This window comes from Dendropsophus ebraccatus, chromosome 3 (genome assembly GCF_027789765.1).
Source record: "Dendropsophus ebraccatus isolate aDenEbr1 chromosome 3, aDenEbr1.pat, whole genome shotgun sequence".
Taxonomy (NCBI): Eukaryota; Metazoa; Chordata; class Amphibia; order Anura; family Hylidae; genus Dendropsophus; species Dendropsophus ebraccatus.
The window spans coordinates 95952615-95974862 of record NC_091456.1 but is presented as its reverse complement, the minus strand read 5'-3'; the positions used below and the strand labels follow the sequence as shown (position 1 = coordinate 95974862).

The following is a 22248-nucleotide window of genomic DNA, read 5'->3' as shown; positions in this document are numbered from 1 at the left end:
TGACATAAAGGTCATCTGTTTGTAGACTGTCTGGGCACCTAAAACACTGGACTAAAGGGTCAGAAAGGTTAGTGGTTATCTAGGAACTTGCTGAGAGAAGATTGCAGGGTGTTGTGCTGTGCAGGACTGCTCTGTGCTCACTCACACCTCTCAGCCCCTCCCCTCTCCATAGCCACATAATGGATACAGAAATCCTGCTTCTTCTGCAGTGAGGGGGGAGCTAGGAAAACAGCTTTTTTAGTACAGAAGGAAACTCTTTTGGTAAATAAAACATATTACAGAGTTTATTAAAATCGCCTGTACAATTGATATTTGTTTTCAGAAAAATGACCCTGAAATGACAGTCACGCTTTAACAAGGCTTAGACCCGCCTCCCTCTTGATGAAGTCATTATCAGAAAATGGCTGTCACAGAGCAGCCTGGGGTCAACAGTCATTATGTAAGAATGATTTTACTTCACTTCCTGGTGGGGGGTTGAAGGGGAAAAGATAGGGAAGGGGGACAGATAGGTGATTTAAGCATATTACACAGTTATTTAGTTTTTTAATGTGTTTCAATTACTGGGAAAAAGGGCTGGTGTCATGAAGCAAAGTTGGTAAAATCAGATGTGTACCACATATGTAAAGGAGAACAAATGTGCTTTTTTTTTTTTTTTAGTAAAGTAGCTTACATCCCTGTACTGTTTTTCTCCCCATGGATTTAATCACTTCCTTCTTTCCTCTCTGAATTGTGACCCTGCTTTTGCCATTCAACAGGACATCCACCTTTCGACAATCCCCCTTGCTAAGCAGAGACCAGCTGCCAGTAGTTCCTGGAGATTGCAGTCGAACTAAACATGTCTGTCCCACCTTAGCGGGTCATAACCAAGGGAAACGGGTTATTAAAACAAAGGAAGCACATGGGGGATTAGTTAGTCGATATCTCTCAAACAGGACATTTTCAGGAATGCTTCTACATTTAAAAATATTTTCATTTCCGATAATGTATCAGTTTAGACTTAGTTTTCCTACAGGGGTTATCCAGTTAGATAAAATACATGTTCAATAATTCCCTCTCCTGCAGACTAACCTTATCAGTCATCTTCCCGAGTTCAGTCTGCTGCTTTCTGCTCAAGACAAAGAAAACTGTGTCCGAGCTGATCTCTCTATCCCTGCTCTTAACTCACTCCCTCCTCCTCTCTCACTTTAAAGATGTTCATGTAAACTATGTTTCTGTCCATCTGTCACTGAACTCTGTGATGGCAGGAGGGTTATTCACAGTAAAGTCACCAGCAGCTGCCAGGGATGCTGTTTACATGAGCATCTCTGAAGAAAGGGGAGACCTTGAGCAGAAAGCACAAGACTCAGAACACTGGGAAGGGGACTGATTAGATAATCACATTTATGGAACAGATTGTTGGCCTCAAGGAAGAGGGATTATCGAAAGTGTATTTAACACATTGTCCACATGACAGCAACACATGGAGAATGTCCACTTTGACCTAACAGGAAATACAGAGAAAGATTAAAAGGGCACTTCCCCAATTCCACCTCATTGTTTTACCTGTGATGTTCCAGGGTTATGGGTTGAGACAATGGCCTAGGAAATGGACAGGGATATGCTTCTGGTCCCTCCTGTTTTCGTTGCTTTCGGCTTGGTCCTGGCTCCCTTGCAGCGCTCGACTGGAGTAGAAGCATGGGTGCATCCATGCTGCCCACGTGTGCCTGAGGGTACTTCTGGGCCTAGCCGTGCGATGCATGCATCGCAGGTGTGACTTCAGACACCTTGCAACATGTGGCTCCCCCCTTTGCATCACAAGTTTGGGGACTGCTGCGCTTTTGGCACCAATTTCAAATGTTCCAGCCTGTCAGCAATGACACAACCCCTTTCACAATGTTAACATGTTACACATTAAAAACAGAGACTGGGGAGGGACCAGAATGGTATCGGGATATTAATCACTGCTTTTGCTATTTCAGAGCATTGTAAGCGATCTGTAAAAACTGCCAACATGTTTCTCCCTACAGAAGTAATCACAGACTTCTCCTGCTAGTAGTGTAAGCTCTAAGCATAATATAATAACAGTGCTTCCTGGTCCCCCTTCATTGATCTTTGTAAGGGCCAGTTCACACTGAGTAAATTTGGCGCAATCCCGCCTGCCTTAGCGCCAAATGGCATCTCTATGTGAGGGCTTGCGCACCTCTGCTCTCAATGGGAGGCGCGCAAGCCCTCCTATAGAGTCTACGTTTGACACTGGGGCAGACGGGATTTCGCTGAGGAGAGCTCCACTGCGGAATTCCGCTGAATTCACTCGGTGTGAACTTGTCCTAAGGCAACACAGGAAGCTACATACATCAGCTCATGATGGACTGGAGCAAATATAGCAGTGTGTTGCAAAATACTGAGCAAAAATACTGTATGGGAACATAGCCTAAATCTTATCCATGGTGGTTTATTATTTTTTAAATTAGCTACTGAATTTGTGTTAAAACAAAAGCAGGAAGAGCTGCTTAACCAGAAACAGGCATCATCAGGACGGATATGGTGGAGCATTGGGGCAAGTGACTTTTAGCACTGCTGAGCCAAGAAAAACACAATTAATTTTGCATAACTAAGTACCCATACTGTGTATTTAAAAATTGTACAGATAAAACCATACCCCTATTGCTAGGCTCATCCTAATGAAGAATGAAGGGAGTAATGGTTGCAGTTACAGTATGTCATAGGTGGTTAAGATGGCAAAACTATTCAGTGTTCACTAAGGCTGGGTTCACACTACGTTTTTGCAAAACGGATGCAATTTTTCCATTCATTTCCGTTATCAAGAAAAACGGATCAAAACAGATCCATTTTTTTTTTTAACGGACACAAAAATGTGGTTGATCCGTTTTGATCCGTTTTTGTTTTATGATGGAAGTCAATGGAAAAACGGATGCACACATCTGTCATATTTGCATGTATGGATAGTATCAATAGCTATAGTTACTGCATTTGTATGTGTCCTTACAAATCTCCACAATCGTTGTGGTTATGTTGAGGATAGCAACACCCCAAAATATTTTTAAGTGCCACTATAATTTTAAAATATAAATCAACAGGGGAAGCATGTTTGTAATCATGTGTTAAAACGTTCCTAATAATTTGAAATCTAGGTCCAGTCTCCTGAAGACAGATTTTTAGTCTTGTGCGGGTTGAAAAAAAGAGACTAAATGCAGGTCCCGGTCATCTGCACGCTCACAGAAAAGGCAGTCATTCGATAGCACATTGAGCCATGAAAAATTAACGTTACACACGAGATGACCTTGGCACTCCCAATGACTCGCTTGTAGACATTCAGGTGGTGTTTGTAGCTGTGTTTTACAGCATAACAAAAAAAAAATAATGTATTTCAATTGCAAACTTGCTTTATATCACATATACTGTTGATTTAGATTTTGAACATTATAACAACAGTGACACTTTAATATAAATGAAATATGACTAGAAATATACTTAATAAAATTAAGTTGTATAAAATAAGTTGTGCAGTATTATATAAGGGAGTGTGCATGTACTGTTATTGCACGATTTTTTTTTTTAAAGTGTGCACCTATTGCTTATCGAGATGAACAACTGATAAATGCTTACTTTGCCACTGACAGAAAAATATAAGTTAGAAGGTAATCTGTGGTTTCCCTCAAAAAGCTGAGGAATGAGTAGAACCGAAAGTTCAGTTACACAGTGGAAAAGGCGTGTTAAAGCAGTTGAAATACATAATTTTTTGATTTCTTGTTTTTCTGTGGCTAACAGCGCTGTCACAAAACGTACAGGTGCAGAGTCACCTTTGAAAAGGGTGACAAAATAGTATCCTTGTTACGGTTAAGACAACCGTTAACACTATATGACACAGAGTAGCTAGTGAGTACGGACTAAAATGCTAAGATCAAAATATGGGGCATTCACATGTGTTCTGTTTCTGTCTAAACCCTTTCGGTTAGAACATGGTTAGCAACATGTCAGTAGTATCCTTTATGGAAGCAGAGTACCTTTATTGGGTGTGATTTTAAAGTTGACCTGTCAGGTGATTTCTACTGACCTGGCTGAGAGGGGCATATGTTATGGTACATTTACACAGAGAGATTTATCTGACAGATTTTGGAAGCCAAAGCCAGGAATGGATTTGAAAAGAGAAGAAATCTTAGTCCTTCCTTTGTGACCTGTTGCCTGTTTATAGTCTGTTCCTGGCTTTAGCTTCAAAGATCTGTCAGATAAATCTGTCTGTGTAAACGCACCCTTAGACTAGCTTAACTGGGTCCTACACTATAAAAAAAAATAAAACTTGTGTGAGACCTTGAAGAATGTACTTTCAATCTAGATTTTTTTTAAAGCAAACTTAAATCTAAAATTCGACCAAGCAGGTTAAAGGATAACAAAGTTTGTGCAACTTTGCAAGATTATACTGTGTAAAAATACAGTTCAGATTTTCGATTAAAATATGGGTCATTTCCAAGGTTGTATTCACACGTTCTGTGAAGTTGTCCATGTGCATGGACACATTTATAGCCCGTAGCTTTGTATTGGGCTATTCACATGTTCAGTGTTTTCATGGCTCTCCAATCCATTCAGTTTAAAAATAGGACATGTTATAACTTGGAATGGAAGCACGGCACAGGTTCCGTTTTTGCAGAGGTCACGGATTTAGCTAGTGTACTACATTCACGGACCAGGAAAAACACTGAACGTGTAAATGCAGCCTAAGTCTTAAATCCAAAATGCATTTAAAAAAAAAGTGCAGACAAGCAGTATCTGCTTAATTTATTAACACCTAACACATTAAACAGATCCTTAAAGTGTTTATCTAGGATTAGAAAAAGCACAGTTACTTTCCTGCAAAAACAGTTCCACCCCGTCCCCAGGTTGTGTATGGTATTGCAGTTCAGCTCTATTCACTTTTCTAGAACTGAGTTGCCAAACCACACCCAAATTGAGTACAGGAGTGATGTATCTGAAGGAAAGTAGACATGTTTTTCTAAGCCTGGACAACTAGTTTAAAAATAAGTCTAAAGTATACAGAGTTTACCTATACCCCCCATGTATGATGTATGTCTGCATTTAAATGTCATGTAAATTAAACAAGCCACTAAATGCAAACTGTGAAACGTATGGAAGCTTATAGTGTGAACTCAGCCTAACACATCAAAACAAATTAGGTTGTAAGGCCCCCTTCACACATCCGGAAAAACCACCCGGATTTCCTATCAGGAATTCCGGACGCATAGACTTTCATTGGACACGGACACCCTTCCGGAATTTTCCCCGACCTGCTGTCAACGTCTCCCCTGCCCGCGCACCACCTCCCCCCCGCCGCGGGCACTCGCGGCAGATCCTCGTCTTGCTCCCCGCGCCCCCTACACTCCCCCCCCCCCCCCCCCCCCCCCCCCCGCTCGCGGCATCCCCGCCGCGGCCACTTGCGGCAGATCCTCGTCCCCCTCGGCCACTCGCGGTGACCCCCCCCCCCCCCCCAGGCCTCTGTCCTGCTGACAGGTCGTGATGGGAGTTGTACTTCTGCAGCCTGTGGCCATCCAGGTTGCAGAAGTACAACTCCCACCATGCCCTGTTGACAGGCCATGATGGGAGTTGTACTTCTACAGCCTGTGGCCATCCAGGTTGCAGAAGTACAACTCCCACCATGTCCTGCTGACAGGTCATGATGGGAGTTGTACTTCTGCAGCCTGTGGCCATCCAGGTTGCAGAAGTACAACTCCCATCATGTCCTGCAACCTGGGTGACCACAGACTGCAGAAGTACAACTTCCATCATGACCTGTCAGCTGGGCATGATGGGAGTTGTACTTCTGCATGCTGTGACCATCCAGTTTGCAGAAATACATCTCTGATCGTGTCCTATTTTTCTTCTGATCAGGAAATCCTGAAGGTTTTTCTTGATGGTTTCCTGAAGGTAAAAACGGATTACTGTCAGGAAATCCTGATACTTTCCTGATGACATTTAAGGCCTCCTGATCAGGATTTCCTGACAGTAAAAACTGACACGGACGTGTGAATGGGGCCTAAGAGTTCATATACACTCCACATGTGTAGGAGTTGAAAGAAAGATCACAGAAGCCAAAACTGCACTTTGGGCCAGTTTACACTGAACAAAAACGGCAGAATCCCGCCGTGCCTGGTGTCCTGCAGTGTCTGTATGGGAGGGCACACGTGCCTCCACTCCCATCACATTCCTCTCAAAGGGGAGGAAGTGGAGGCGTGCGTGCCCTCCCATACAGAAACTGCCGGAAAATGAGAATGGAATTCTGCTATTTTTTCCCAGTGTGAACTAGCCCTTACATGGAATGTAAACGCCTATGTATTTATTTATTTTTATTACACACATATACTCAAGCATTTGAAGCCATCTTGCATGGGCAGTTTGTAACAGCATATAGAGAGATGCTTTACAGCATGCCCCATGCCGTAATAGACTGGAGCTATCTAGAAATGAGCCTATGGCTGTATTCATGTTTTCCCAGACTCCCTAGGGCTGCACCCAACTTCGTTAGCCACTAGTAATCAAATGCGGACCGATCCGACTCTGTGATCTGTGACCTTTTCTGAGGTCATTCCACATGGAGGGGAGTTAAGCTGATTACCTATTGTCTTCTCTATCTACTGGTCACCTTTTACTGTAAACCTGTGCAGGTCACTTTCCAGCAGCCTTCTCTTTATCACAGACGAGAAAAAAAAGTCACAGCTAAAGGCCCTATTACACAAAACGATTATCAACCGTATACGGCTGATAATCACCCTATGTAATAGAAGATAACGATCAGCTGACATGAACGATGTCGGCTGATCGTTGCTGTTGTTTGTCTTTCAGCATGTTGAAAGACAAATGGCTAATATGGAAGCGATCTGCTGCCGTCGCTCCATTGAACTAGAGCAGTGACAGCAGACCGCTGCTATCTTCCATGGGCTGCCCAGACGATCCAGTGATCACCCGGACAGCTCCACGAACCCCCCCCCCCTGTAGTGATCCGCTCGCTGCTGACGCATGTAATAGCGCCGGCATCGAGCAGGGGACGAGGAGCAAGTGAGCACTGACATCGCTTGTTTGGCCCTCTCTCTTGCCTTGTGTAATAGGAGCTTTAGTTTTATGCTTATTGGTAGAAAGAAAACCAGGATTTCAGAATTAATTAAAAAATTAATTTAAAAAAGTTTTCTGTTACATTTCCATAGGGCAAGAGACGCTGAGAATGTTCTAATGTTCATCCTCAGGGCCATTTTCTTGCAATCCTTTGTTTTATCAATATGCTACTTGAGTAGTTTGGCCATGAGAGCGGTACTTGCAGCCCTTGATGCACCGATCCGCCCACCCAGTGGAATATTCATAAAAAAAGGTGCAAGGCTACTTGGTGCTTTAAGGGCTGTGCTACTGGTTAGCAAGTAACAACCTCAGATTACCCTCCTGCTTCACACAGTGTATAAACAGCCTGCAGGGATGTTGTTTACGTGAGCCATCTCAGAAGGGAGGGGGAAGAGGGATAATGGAGAGAGCAGCTCATATACAGTTTTTTGTGTCTTCAACACAAAGCAGTAGGCTCAGAACTGGTGTAAGAAAACAGAAAAGGTAATATGTATGGAAAGAATTGTTAGTCTCCAGGAGGGGGGATGATACAACATATATTTTACCTTACTGGATAACCCCTTTAGTTTATCAGTTTACTGTTGTTAGAATTTCCTTACCATTTCGGAGCTGTATAAACCAGTCAAATGACCTCCAGAGCAGTCTTCTGGTTCTCCTATCAGATACTATCCATCACGTAATCTGTATTATGCAGGCCCCAGTGTACACTGTTAGTGTGTGGGTCTTCCAGCAGTCCTATATATCATTTGCTTTAGGTGTGGACTACAGATTTCCTAAAAGTTAATACAGTGGTACCTCGGTTCTCGAACTTAATTGGTTCCGGAAGGCAGTTTAAGAACCAAGCAGTTTGAAAACCGAGCAGTGTCTTCCCATAGGAAATAATGTAAATGTGATTAATTGGTTTCAGCAGCCACCAATAATTACCTACAATACTCATTTATTACACTGATAAGTGCTCAGTATAATCACTACAGTACAGTACAGAACAGCACTATACTGTACAGGACATTATACATAAGAAATGTTCATCAGAACCTGCAATTATAGTACAGTAGTCACCAACTCCTCACCCATCCTTTACTGTATAGCGTCCCCCCCCCCATCCAAGCCCTGTAATGTATGGGAGATGGTGGTGCACTGCCTGTACTACTACTGCACTGTATATGCACTCCAGCAGTCTTATACAGCACTGTACTGTATGTGAAGCCTCACCACTGCTTAACTCGCCAGGTACAACCCACCATCCACGCTCGCAAAAACGTTCGAGAAACATTTGAAAACCGAGCAAAGTTCGAATTCCAAACACCACTACTGGGTAAATTTTCGTTCGAATACCAAGCAGTTTGAGTTCCAAAGCATTCGAAAACCGAGGAATTACTGTAACTGTATCCTGCTATGCCATCCAAATGATAGGTACTTTTTCAGACAACTAATAGTTGGTCTAAACTTAGAATAGACAGTCGAAAATATGACAAACTAGAAAATGTACCCGGCGCTGCCCGGGTATAAAGTGTCAGTGTCCTGTATACCTGCAGGGTTGTATTTACCATTAGGCACCCATGGTCTGGTGTGTAGGGTAGCACCTTGCAGAGGGGCAGTACCCTCCTGTTCAGACTTGCCAGAAAATCTGGTGTCTTTTCGAGGGGGGTATGGCGGTATTGGTCTGGTATAGCGGTGTTTTCCAGTCACAGTATGGCGGTATTGGTCAGGTCTGGTATGGCAGTGTTATTCAGTCACAGTGTGTCGGTATTGGTCATGACTGGTATGGCGGTGTTATCCAGTCACAGTATGGCGGTATTGGTCAGGTCTGGTGTGGCTGTGTTATCCAGTCACAGTATGGCGGTATTGGTCAGGTCTGGTATGGCAGTGTTATTCAGTAAAGTGTGTCGGTATTGGTCATGTCTGGTATGGCGGTGTTATCCAGTCACAGTACGGCGGTATTGGTCAGGTCTGGTGTGACGGTGTTCTCCAGTCACAGTATGGCGGTATTGGTCAGGTCTGGTATAGTGGTGTTATCCAGCACAGTATGGCGGTATTGGTCAGGTCTGGTGTGGCAGTGTTACCCAGTCACAGTATGGCGGTATTGGTCAGGTCTGGTATGGCAGTGTTATCCAGTCCCAGTATGGCGGTATTGGTCAGGTCTGGTGTGGCGGTGTTACCCAGTCACAGTTTGGTATACCTGTCCTGTAGTGCCCTGTATATACATGTACTGTATAGATGGAGTAGGCAGGGCTCCAGATGGCGACCAAAATGGTCGCCAATGCGACTGACATTTTGCAAATGGCGCCCAGATTTATTAATCTGGGCGCCATTTGCGACTGGCCCCGGCGGCGGCGCGCTGTCTCTTTAAGATGCGCGGCTGATGCGCGGCTGCCGGGGGTGTCCCGTCCTATCCCCGGCAGCGCGGCGCATCAGTGAGCTGCCTGGGGCCCGTCAGAGACGCTTCCTGTGTCAGAAGTCACAGCCCCGGCGTACAGGGAGCTCACTGACGCGCCGCGCTGCCGGGGATAGGACGGGACACCCCCGGCAGCCGCGCATCAGCCGGGGACAGCGTCCGAAGAAGAAGAGGATCGCCGGGGGAGCGGGTTGTCAGGTGAGTTTGTGTGTTTGTTTTTTTTAAATATTGCTTAGCATAGAGGAAAGGGGGGGCTTTATAATGGGGGGAAGAGAAGGGGGGCATCTATAATGGGGGGAGAAGAGGGGCCATCTTCAAGGGGGGGAGAGGGGGCCATCTATAAGGGGAGGGGGTATCTATAAGGGGGGGAGAAGAGGGGGCATCTATAATGGGGGGGAGAGGGGGCCATCTATAAGGGGAGGGGGTATCTATAAGGGGGGGAGAAGAGGGGGCATCTATAATGGGGGGGAGGAGGGGGCATCTATAATGGGGTTAGAGGGGGTCATCTATAAGGGGAGGGGGCCATCTATAAGTGTAGGGCAAACTGGCTGCAGACACTGGGAGATAGATATATGCACAATTATTATTATCAGGGCCCCTCAGGTGTCTGTATTGTAGGGGGTCACTTGCATTAGTCACTAGGTGAGAGATATATCTATTTATATACACATCTTGTGGGGGGTCACTATGGCTGCAGTCATAAGTCTAGCTCAGTATGTATAGACTGTTGCAAGCTTTTAAAGGGAACCTGTCACCCCCGGTGCCGGGGTGACAGGCTCCCAACCCCCCGTTAGAGCCCCCTATACTCACCTCATCTTCACCCCACTTCTGAAGATGGTCGGGTCACGGATATCTCAGCCGCTGCAGCCTGACGCGCATACTGAGAGATGAGTCCAACGCTCATAGAGAATGACGGAGCGCTGGACTCTCCCGTCATTCTCTATGAGCGTTGGACTCATCTCTCAGCGCACGCCGGGCTGCAGCGGCTGAGATCTCCGTGACCCGACCATCTTCAGAAGCGGGGTGAAGATGAGGTGAGTATAGGGGGTTCTAACGGGGGGTTGGGAGCCTGTCACCCCGGTACGGGGGTCGACAGGTTCCCTTTAAGTTCAAGTTCAGAAGAGTAAGCCTCATTAAAAGGCTAGCCAAGTGAAGCTGAAGTACTGAGTCAGACTCTATATGGTTGTCAAGTTGCAAGTTTCCATGTTGAACGTTTTCAAACTAAGAAAAGAAAGGATCTAAAGGAGGAGGAGGCTGCCGTGGCCTCTGCACACAGTAAGTCCCATTTAACATAACATTAATTTTACATGGTTTAAAATGTTGGCGACCAAATATTCTATTTGGCGCCTAAATTTTTCAGGTTAGGAGCCAATGGCTCCTAGGTAAATTTTTTAGTCTGGAGCCCTGGTAGGGGGTCCTGTATACATGTACAGTATTGATGGAGTAGGAGGTCCTGTATATACATGTACTGTATAGATGGAGTAGGGGGTCCTGTATACATGTACAGTATTGATGGAGTAGGAGGTCCTGTATATACATGTACAGTATAGATGGAGTAGGGGGTTCTGTATATACATGTACTGTATAGATGGAGTAGGGGGTCCTGTATATACATGTACTGTATAGATGGAGTAGGGGGTCCTGTATATACATGTCCTGTATAGATGGAGTAGGGGGTCCTGTATATACATGTACTGTATAGATGGAGTAGGGGGTCCTGTATATACATGTACTGTATAGATGGAGTAGGGGGTCCTGTATATATATGTACTGTATAGATGGAGTAGGGGTTTCTGTATATACATGTACTGTATACATGGAGTAGGGGGTCCTGTATATATATATATGTACTGTATAGATGGAGTAGGGGGCCCTGTATATACATGTACTGTATAGTTGGCGTAGGGGGTCCTGTATATACATGTACTGTATCGATGGAGTAGGGGGCCCTGTATATACATGTACTGTATAGATGGAGTAGGGGGTCCTGTATATACATGTACTGTATAGATGGAGTAGGGGGTCCTGTATATACATGTACTGTATAGATGGAGTAGGGGGTCCTGTATATACATGTACTGTATAGATGGAGTAGGGGGTCCTGTATATACATGTACTGTATAGATGGAGTAGGGGGTCCTGTATATACATGTACTGTATAGATGGAGTAGGTGGCCCTGTATATACATGTACTGTATAGATGGAGTAGGGGGTCCTGTATATACATGTCCTGTATAGATGGAGTAGGGGGCCCTGTATATACATGTCCTGTATAGATGAAGTAGGGGGTCCTGTATATACATGTACTGTATGGATGGAGTAGGGGGTCCTGTATATACATGTACTGTATAGATGGAGTAGGGGGTCCTGTATATACATGTACTGTATAGATGGAGTAGGGGGTCCTGTATATACATGTACTGTATAGATGGAGTAGGGGGTTCTGTATATACATGTACTGTATGGATGGAGTAGGGGGTCCTGTATATACATGTACTGTATAGATGGAGTAGGGGGCTGTGTATATATATGTACAGTATAGATGGAGTAGGGGGCCCTGTATATACATGTACAGTATAGATGGAGTAGGGGGCCCTGTATATACATGTACTGTATGGATGGAGTAGGGGGCCCTGTATATACATGTACTGTATAGATGGAGTAGGGGGCCCTGTATATACATGTACTGTATAGATGGAGTAGGGGGTCCTGTATATATATGTACTGTATAGATGGAGTAGGGGGTCCTGTATATACATGTACTGTATGGATGGAGTAGGGGGTCCTGTATATACATGTACTGTATAGATGGAGTAGGGGGTCCTGTATATACATGTACTGTATAGATGGAGTAGGGGGCCCTGTATATACATGTACTGTATAGATGGAGTAGGGGGCCCTGTATATATATGTACTGTATAGATGGAGTAGGGGGCCCTGTATACATGTACTGTATAGATGGAGTAGGGGGTCCTGTATATACATGTACTGTATGGATGGAGTAGGGGGTCCTGTATATACATGTACTGTATAGATGGAGTAGGGGGTCCTGTATATACATGTACTGTATAGATGGAGTAGGGGATCTACCAGTTATTACTGTGGATGTTGTGAGGCAGCTTCCCTAGCAACCATTGCTCCCTGTGAAAATGGAAGCAGTAATCCTATTGGTTGCTAAGGCTCCAACTGCCGTGTCTGCTGCAGCTAATTATATCACCTGTGTTTGCAGTGAGGAGATTTTCCAATTCATCTCTATGGGGCGCCTCTCTTTCCCCTCCCCCTCCCCTCCTGTACATCTGGCGGGGACGGGACCTTCGCAATAACCTTCCCGGGCACCCAATGTATCTGTGTGCCAAATTTGGGGTCAAACGGTTCAGGCGTTTGGAAGTCTATAGAGGACAGACAGACAGACAGACAGACTTTGATTTTTATGATATAGATCAAACAGCCTTAGCTTATTTGAGAAATCTGGTTCCGTTTGGAATTTACACTGTCTAAGAATTAGACTTTTTTTTTTTTTTAGTAAATCCAGGCCAATAATCTAAATATGCACCAGATGTATTACAGTGGCTCAGGGTGTTTGATAAATCTGGTGTATCTTTAAACTGTATAGTCCAAGTTTTGACCAACTATTAGTTGGCTTGCTTTGCTCCAAATTTTATGCCACAGTTTTGGCCTTTAGGTTGACGCATAGGCATATACTTTATATAGCTTAATATATGTAAGCCGTTTTTTGTTGCAAAATACACAGTTGTTGTACATTTGCAATGGTAAATCTGACTTTTTTCTTTTTTGGCCATAATTATTTTTAGCAACATTTATTGATTCCTTAGTTTCTTCCTTTATTTTACCCTTCAGTAACATATGCCAATAAAATAATTTACTGTTATTTTTTTGAGGTTTGTGTTATTGAGCCAGAATTTTCAACTACCAGCTATATCTTGTCATATCTGTGGTATGTGTACTTTGCTACAAAGTACAGAAATGAAAGGGGCAAACACCTGCATATGTAATTTGCCCATCAATCTGGAGCGAATCAGAATAGTGTTTGGAATGAGCTAGACCAGTTGTATCTGGTACTCCATAACAGGAAATGGTGCTTAGTGCCAGACATACCAACTATACATACCAACATAGTTGCCCTGCGTGCACCATTTTTCATTCTACGTAACATGCAAGATGGCAACTATGGTAAAGAATTACTGTTTATCTCTTGATATTCACTACATCCCAATATTAATACTATTTGATGTATTAATGCATGGGTCTCAAACTCGCGGCCCTCAGGACACTAGTTTGCGGCCCCCACCTCAATGGTAAGTTTACTGTAAGTGCGGCCCGGGGGCGCTCTGGCAGAGAGCTGCACTGCATTGCACATGTAACTACAAATAGAAGATAGATGTGCGTCCCCTCCCCTGCCCTCCTCCCGGGCTCCGGCAGAAACACGGCACATCTATCTTCTATTTGTAGTTACATGTGCAGTGCAGTGCAGCTCTCTGCCGGAGCGCCCCGGCCCCCCTCCTCCCGCAGCGCTCAGCTCCACTCCTGCGCAGCGCCAGAGCATGCCGTCACCCGGACCGCACGTCCAGCCAATCAGTAAGGGGACGTGTGGCCTGGGTGAAGTCATGCCCCGCCGGCCCTCAGGTAAGAGTACTCTCGGCGGGGGGTGATAGTGGTGTGTGGGGGAGGGCTGGGGGTGATAGTGGTGTGTGGGGGAGGGCTGGGTATCATAGTTCTGTGTGTGTGGGGGGGGAGGGGCTGAGGGTGATAGTTCTCTGTGGGGGGGAGGGCTGTGGGTGATAGTTCTCTGTGGGGGGGAGGGCTGTGGGTGATAGTTCTCTGTGTGGGGGAGAGCTGGGGGGGATAGTTCTCTGTGTGGGGGAGAGCTGGGGGTGATAGTTCTGTGTGTGGAGGAGGGCTGGGAGTGATAGTTCTGGGTGTGGAGGAGGGCTGGAAAAGATAGTTCAGTGTGTGGGGGAGTGCTGGGAGTGATAGTTCTGTGTGTGGGGGGGCTGGGAGTGATGGTTGTGTGTGTGGAGGAGGGCTGGGAGTGATAGTTCTGTGTGTGGGTGGTAGGGCTGGGACTGATAGTTCTGTGTGTGGGTGGGAGGGCTGGGACTGATAGTTCTGTGTGTGGGTGGGAGGGCTCGGAGTGATAGTTCTGTGTGTGGGGGGGCTGGGAGTGATGGTTGTGTGTGTGGAGGAGGGCTGGGAGTGATAGTTCTGTGTGTGGGTGGTAGGGCTGGGACTGATAGTTCTGTGTGTGGGTGGGAGGGCTGGGACTGATAGTTCTGTGTGTGGGTGGGAGGGCTGGGACTGATAGTTCTGTGTGGGGGAGGGCTGGGAGTAATAGTTCTGTGTGTGAGTGGGAGGGCTGAGAGTGATAGTTCTGTGTGGGTGGGAGGGCTGGGAGTGATAGTTCTGTGGGGGGGGGGGGGGGTGAAGGGCTGGGAGTGATAGCACTATCACTCCCAGCCCTCCCCCCCCCACAGAACTATCACTCCCAGCCCTCCCCCCCACAGAACTATGTGTGGAGGAGGGCTGGAAATTATAGTTCTTTGTGTGGGGGAGGGCTGGGAGTGATGGTTCTGTGTGTGGGGGAGGGCTGGGAGTGATAGTTCTGTGTGTGGAGGAGGGCTGGGAGTGATAGTTCTGTGTGTGGAGGAGGGCTGGGAGTGATAGTTCTGTGTGTGGGGGATTGCTGGGAGTGATAGTTCTGTGTGTGGAGGAGGGCTGGGAGTGATAGTTCTGTGTGTGGGGGAGGGCTGGGAGTGATAGTTCTGTGGGGGGGGGGAGGGCTGGGAGTGATAGTTCTGTGTGTGTGGGGGGGAGGGCTAGGGGTTTTAACAGATGAAAAAATAAAAACATTTGATGACATTGGAATGTTTTTGTAAGAGCTTTTCTTGTGGAAAACCTGATGCGGCCCAGCCTCACCCAGACTCTACCTCCATCGGCCCCCGAGTAAATTGAGTTTGAGACCCCTGTATTAATGAATGTAGTGCAGCTTATTTAGGCTCAGGAGTTGCTTTATTTCCTACCTCATTTGCCCTTTGCCACTCACCCCTTCTTAGCACACATGTGAACTTTATAGGAACCCATTTAACCAGCTTGTGTGCCTTTTGGATTGTGTGAGGAAACCAAAGCACCCAAAGGAAACCCACAAGAACTATCATATGCAGATGGTGCCATGTCAGAGTAACACACAACCCACCACCCAATGCAATGCTTTGCACTTACACATATTTTTGTGTATCTAGTAACATTTACAATACTGTGACTCAAATGGCACTAAACTAAATGGCTTTGCACATTTGTATTGAAAGGTTTTTTAAAGTTGTTATTCAGTGTTAGAAAAAACATGGCCACTTTCTTTCAGAGACAACGCCACTCTTGTCTCCAGCTCAGGTTTGCAGTTAAATGGGAACTCCAGGTAGAGGTAAAAAAAAAAAAATCTACTCTGGAATCATATAGCATTGCTAAACTGTCTAACCCAGTTCTGAAACAACAAAAAATCCATTTGCTTTGAAGATCTTTGTTCTGTATTGTGTGGCTGTACTTACTGGTTGAGCAGCTGTACACAGTATTACAGGTTCCAGAATGCACTGCTTTCCCTCAGTTGGTCATCACCGTCCTCCACCCTGCCCATTCCCCGCCCAAAGCTGTTGCAGAACATCTAGCTTGTGTTCACACATTGCAGTTTCATTGTGTTACTGAATTATTTGCAGTACTTTATTGTTTCATTGTGTTCTCCCCACACAGCCCACTGTTACTACCTGTAACGCCAATATGTGAATAAAGTAGAGAACTTTTTGAATTAATTTTCCTTTTCCTTTTCAGCTCCATGCACATATTATGATTGAGTATCTTTTATCTTTGAGGTTGAGCCCAAAATAAGGACTTTATCCAATATTACCTTACATGGGATAAACAGTGGCGCCTTGGATTATGAGCATAATTCATTCTGGGACTGTGCTTGTAATCCAAATCCATTCTTAAACCAAAGCAAATTTTCCCATAAGAAATCATTGAAATGCAGACAGTTGGTTCCACACCTCAAAAATAATGATTTTATATTCTGAATAACATGTAAAACAAATGAACAAACATTCAGAAACAGCAGAATATGTGATTTTATAAGTTACTATACAGTATAACAATACACATGTGGAGTATAATGTATAGCAGGGGGAAAGAAACAACTCTTTTTTTTTTGCTTTTATTTTTTTTAATCTCCCACCTCCTGTTCAGACTTGCCAGTAAATCTGGTGTCTTTTGGTGGTGGGTGTGGGGGGGGGGGTTATTATCTACTTACTAATTACTTCAGACAATATGCAGACTGGGCTAATCATTGATTCAATGATTATTTGTTTGCTTTAAGCAGTTAAAAACCATGAAAAATGTGATTTGGACAATGTTTCTCCATGTAGAGAAATGCATGTGGCCAAAACCACTTTCCTCCACGCTTCCCAAGATGGGGCATCTTCAGGTTTAGTGCCTAGGGTAGCAGCAGCAGTTAATGCGGCCCTGCATATCCCCATAATGCAGTTGTGCAGTACAACAGGCTAGAATAGAGAAGCAGGGCTGCTGTCAGAGGTCTGTGTGATCACATGACAGCAATGGGGAAGGGGTGTGCATTCAGCATGGACCAATCAGGACTGACAGAGACTGCAGGGCGCATGAAGGAATGAGCAGGGCAGATATGCAGCGCTCTCTGTCCAGGGAGAGAGGGGTTACAGCTATGAAGAGATTACCTCCACAGACCTGTCCCCTGATGTAAGCCCCAGCCTGAAGTGGATCTGCTATGATTTGGAAGGTGAGGGAGACTTCCTGGGTCAGAGTACAGGGCTGTAGACTCCGCTATGCAGATCATGACCCTCCCTACATCGTCTTCCCACCCAATACAGGGAGCTCTTAAACCAAGTCACAATTTTGGAAACTTAACCCCTTAAGGACCGTGGCAAATTTTATGAATATGCCCTGTGTCACTTTATTAATTATTAACTTGGGAGTGCTTTGACCTATCCGGCTGATTCTAAGATTGTTCTCTCGTGACATATGGTACTTTACTTTTATGGTAAATTGGAGTCGATACTTATAACGAATCTTTATAAAAAAAAAAAAAAAAAAGGAACATGAAAAATTGTATTTTTCCAACTTTGAAACTTTTCTGCTTATACAGAAAATGGTTATGCCACAGAAATTACATATTAAATAGCATTAGCAACATGTCTACTTTATGTTGGCAGCATTTATTAAACTATTTTTAATTTTTTTTTTCTCCTTTCCATTGGAGTCTCGTCTTGCGGCCGCATATCGCCTTAAAGGACAACTCCCACGAAAAATTTTTTTGGCTTATTTAACACACATTACAAAGTTATATAACTTTGTAATGTGGTTAAATGCCCGGTCTGGCCCCCTTCCCCCACTTTCCGACCCCCTCCCCCCCCCCCCCCCCCCCCGGAAGTTAAAGAATGTATACATTACCTATTACGATCGTCATGGACCTCTTCTCCCGAGCGGCATCTGGTGACGACTACGTCAGAGCCAGGGGGCGGTCCGGGTCTTCTTCCTCCTCGGCGTCTTTATTGAAAGTGAATGGGACGGAAAAGGCTGCTGGTGCACATGCGCACCAGCAGCCTTTTCATTGGCTGTAGCGCATCACATGGCTTCCAGTTTGCAACAGCCCTTTTCTCTCCTATGGACCCGGAAGTAAGAGGCATCGCTGGACGGCGGACGCAGGTGACGGTGATGCGTACGGCGCGCGAATGGAGTGGCTATTGTCACCGGAGGGATGGTGAGTATGGTGAGTCTGTGTGTGTCTGTGTTGTTTTTTTTTGGGGGGGGTCCCGCCGGAGTTGTCCTTTAAGCCCACATGTGAGGTATTTCCATACTCAGGGGGAATTTCTCTACATGTTTCGTTTTTTCTCTTTTAACCCCTTGTGCAAATAAGAAATGTCAAGACCAGATCAATGATGTTGTGTAAAAATTAAATTTTTTACACTTAAACATTGGCCTAGCCGTGATTTTTTCATTTTCACAAGGGTTTAAAAGAGAAACACAAAAAAACCCACAAAACATGTAGAGCAGTTTGTCCCGAGTACGGAAATACCCATGTGGACATAAAGCGCCATATGGCCGCAAGACGGGCCTCCGAAGGGAAGGAGCGCTATTCGGCTTTTGGAGGCTGGAATGGATTTCGAGGACCATGTTGCATTTACAAAGACCCCATGCTGCAAGGACAGTGGAAAACCCCCACAAGTGACCCCATTCTGGAAACTACACCCCTCAAGGAATCTAACAAGGGGTGCAGTAAGCATATGGACCCCACTGGTGAAGGGCACAAATGTGGAACAATGACATGAAAGTGAAAAATTTTGTTTTTTCATTTTCACGGCACAAATGTGCCCGTCATCAAGGGGTCCATATCCTCACTGTGCACCCCTTATTAGATTTCTTGAGAGGTGCAGTTTCCAGAATGGGGTCAGTTGTGGGGGGATTCCAGTGTCTTGGCAGCACAGGGTCTTTATAAATGCAACATGGCATTCACCATCCATTCTAGCCAAATGGCTCTCCTTCCCTTTGGAGGCTTACCCTGCACCCGCATGGCGCTTTATGTCCACATGTGGGGTATTTCTTGGGGGAAATTGCCCTACACATTTCGTGTTTTTTTTTTTTTTTTACCTTTTAACCCCTTGTGAAAATGAAAAAATAAAGACTAGATCAATGATTTAGTGTAAAAATAATTTTTTTTTACACTAAATGTTGGTCTAGCCTTGATTTTTTTTAATTTCCAAAAGGGGTTAAAAGAGAAAATAAACGCAAATGTGTAGGGCAATTTCCCCTGAGTACGAAAATACCCCACATGTGGATATAATGTGCCATATGTAACACAGAGAAAAAAAAAGATAATAATAAGAAAAAGACTCATAGCATGTTGCTCTATATTGGACTCTTCTGCTGAGACCTATCAGACAGGATGGACTCTAGTAATATGAGCCTCTTGCATACTATTTTGCCTCCCCCTTGGCCATAGCATTGATATAGATATATTTTATTGCCTACAAATGCTTCTACATGCCTGTATGTACCTGGTTACCTATACCCTGGAAGTCACACACCCCTTTCTGTACTATATGGGTGTTTATACTCTGCTTATCATTTATATATTGATTCTTTAGCTCCCATTTTATTACTCTTTTGTGTCACAGTGGGTTCCGATACCTGGTGGTCGCCGACGTGTGTTGAACATGAAAATATAAAAACAATTGTTACTACTATTAATAAGTAACATTCTTTTCTTCAGTGCATAACTTTAGACTCTGCTTGATAACTGGGGAGGTCATGCGGTTTTGGACTATATTTGCCCCTTTTTTATTTACACTTGTCGTTTAATGCAATGTGGTACATGATACGCGTTATATTACACATGGTGATTAGTTATATGCTGAATGGGTCACGCTGCACATTTGATATCACTCTTGAGGATGGGTACACAGTTGTGCTTATCTTAGTTTGTGATGTAACTGCTTATCTTTTGTTTTTGTTTTACTTTTATATTTCTAGCTTATTTCTTATTTCTTTCTATTTATTATTCTTTCTTTAACATATTTTCTATTTAATATTTTCCTAAATAATTCTTCCATCAAATTATTTATTCATATATTTTGTTCGACTATTTAATATTTTTATATAGGTTATTGGTATGGGGATATCTGTGATCGTGTGACCGTTACATTGGCAGGGTTATGTTATTACACATGCTCGCTGATGTTGGGGATTGCGTGATCACAGCTATAAATTTCACTATGTGGGTAATCATGGATGGCTAATCTATCCTGTTTTTTACACTAATATACAATTGTGTGTCTAGACTACACACATATATATATATATATATATATATATATATATATATATATATATATATATATATATATATGTTGTTAATTCGAGGTGCTATTTGGTAATGAGCGTACTGCAGTTATGTGACTGGGACATTGATGATGGTCCCGCCGACATGGAGGCCATGTCGCATTTACAAAGCTCCTGTGCTGCCAGGACAGTGGGAACCCCCACAAGTGACCCTATTCTGGAAACTACACCCCTCAAGAAATCTCACAAGGGGTGCAGTGAGCATATGGACCCCACAGGTGACGGGCACATATGTAGAACATGTGCTGTGAAGATAAAAAAAAACAAAAAAAAAAAAACATTTTTCACTTTCACAGCACTAATGTGTCCGTCACCAAGGGGTCCATATCCCCACTGCCCACCTTATTAGATTCCTTAGGGGGTGTAGTTTCCAGAATGGGGTCACTTGTGGGGGGTTTCTACTGTCCTGGCAGCACAGAGGCTTTGTAAATGCAACATGGCAAGCCCCTAATGGAAGTGGAGGCCATGCCTATTTAGTTGGGGAAAAGGGACAATTTTTTAATTCATTTGGGGGTATTAGGCCAATTATTAGTTTATAAGGTTGAAAAGGACAGGAGTCCATTAAATTCAACCTGTGTTGATCCAGAGAACCCTCGTGAGGCAGACGACAGTAGCCTCATCACAGGAAAAAAAAATTCCTTCCCGGCTCTAAAATGGCAATGAGAATAATCCCTGGATCAACGTGACCCCTGAAATAGGAATAAGGGACAGAATTTAGAAAATTTAGAACTTTAATGATGGTGGTACATCTTGAAGCAATCCTTTATGCAGAGGCGGGGTGATCAGGACAGGTGTCACACTGGAAAATGGTGTCCTTCCTGATCCTCCTTTTACGGCACACTCGACACTTCTTTTGGGATCTCCCCTTTTTTCCAGTGTTGAGGACTTCACCTGGAAAATGTTGTCCCTGTACGATACGGGGTCCTTCATATCCAGAAGCGCTGGGGCCCCCTCCGTGGCTGCTGAATATCAGGGCTTTGATCACTGCCTCCTGGATTTCCAGGTATTTTCCCGGGTGGCCGGCACATCGGTACAGCACAAAAGCGTTGTACATCACTGTCTGTACCAGATATACGGCCACCTTTTTATACCACCGTCTGGTTTTTCTCGTGGCGTTTTATGGTTTGAGGACTTGATCTGAGAGATCAACTCTTCATATATACTGATTGTACTCTAATCAGGTTTGTTCACCACGTTTGTGGTACCACGTACAGGAACACGGGTGGCGCTATTCCTATGAATTGTGGTCAAAATAAGAATATTTGTCCTTATATCTGACCAACAACCTATATTCACAGGCATAGGCCTTGCTCACACCCCTTGCCATCAGTTGTGTAACCGGATGACTTGGGAGGCCTCTTTGATATTTTTCGGATCGTGCCGCAAGCTACAGTAGCTTGGGCAGCGAGAGACCGAAACAGGGGGATGCTGGTATAAAAGTTATCAACGTACAGGTGATAACCTTTATCCAGCAGTGGGAAGATCAGTTCCCAAACGATCTTCCCACTTACTCTGAGGATGGGGGGGCATTCTGGGGGCTGGATTTGGGTGTCCCTACCCTCATATACTCTAAATCTGTAAGTGTACCCTGAGGTACTCTCACAGAGTTTTTATAATTTCACGGCATACCGCGATCTCTTATTGGGAAGGTACTGGCGGAAATGGAATCTTCCTTTGAAGCTCAAGAGGGACTCATCTACTGAGATGTATTTCTCTGGGATATACATCTCCGTAAATTTGGCTGAGAAATGCTCTATGACTGCCCATACTTTATACAGTCGGTCATATGAAGGATCATCTTGTGGGGGGCAACTTGCATTGTC

At 44.5% G+C, this 22248-nt stretch overlaps 1 protein-coding gene across 3 annotated transcripts in view; it reads left to right on the top strand.

Moving 5' to 3' along the window:
• Positions 1–22248, top strand: part of EPS15L1 (epidermal growth factor receptor pathway substrate 15 like 1) — a 189749-nt gene that overhangs the window by 124656 nt on the left and 42845 nt on the right. The window contains exon 23 of one of the 3 annotated variants that reach the window (XM_069962270.1): positions 323–424. The exons of the other annotated variants lie outside the window; for them this stretch is intronic. Coding sequence (XP_069818371.1) covers positions 323–330 — 8 coding nt within the window. The 3' untranslated portion in view covers positions 331–424. Of the gene's footprint in view, positions 1–322; positions 425–22248 lie in introns of those variants that run through there. 3 annotated transcript variants of the gene reach the window in all.